The sequence below is a fragment of the Penaeus monodon genome, chromosome 15, assembly GCF_015228065.2.
Source record: "Penaeus monodon isolate SGIC_2016 chromosome 15, NSTDA_Pmon_1, whole genome shotgun sequence".
NCBI lineage: Eukaryota > Metazoa > Arthropoda > Malacostraca > Decapoda > Penaeidae > Penaeus > Penaeus monodon.
The window spans coordinates 29,531,717-29,532,262 of NC_051400.1; the positions used below are offsets into that span (position 1 = coordinate 29,531,717).

Sequence of the window (546 nt, forward strand, 5' to 3'; positions counted from 1 at the left end):
CTAAAATAGCAAAATACATATTGTGACGATATGATGTTTAGCTCCATTCAGCATATCTACAAACGAACATAATCTGATCCGATAGGGAACTTCATACAAGTATCTACAAACCAAACAATCAGTTTCCCTGTAGAAGTATACAGATATAAGGTCATTATTTTTCTTATATCTCACTGAAAATGTGTGATTCTCAGTATTTTTCTACTTAATCCCATCTAAAAATATATTAACTAATATTTTATTGTTCAAATCATTTTCGCAATTCCTCACCTCCCACGTGTGTCCGCATCTTGTCTTTCTTCCCGATGGCCATAAAAATTGCCGCTGCGTGGATCATTCACATCCCACTGGAAGTTGTACTCGGATGGACCAGAGGGATACTGGGAGGGGGTGTTTCGAGGGGACAAGGAGGGGGAGGGGGTGTTTCGAGGGGGCAAGGAGGGGGAAGGGGTGTTTTGAGAGGACAAGGAGGGTGAGGGGTTCTGAGGGAATGATGAGGGCGACCGGTTTCGAGGGTACGAGGGAAGTAAGGGAGTTCGGGGCGAT

The 546-nt window shown here is 44.0% G+C and overlaps 1 protein-coding gene across 1 annotated transcript in view; it reads right to left on the reverse strand.

The window, feature by feature from the left end:
• Positions 1–546, reverse strand: part of LOC119582314 (flocculation protein FLO11-like) — a gene marked incomplete in the record, with an annotated part of 8,613 nt that overhangs the window by 390 nt on the left and 7,677 nt on the right. The window contains 1 exon segment of the mRNA XM_037930529.1: positions 271–539. Coding sequence (XP_037786457.1) covers positions 271–539 — 269 coding nt within the window.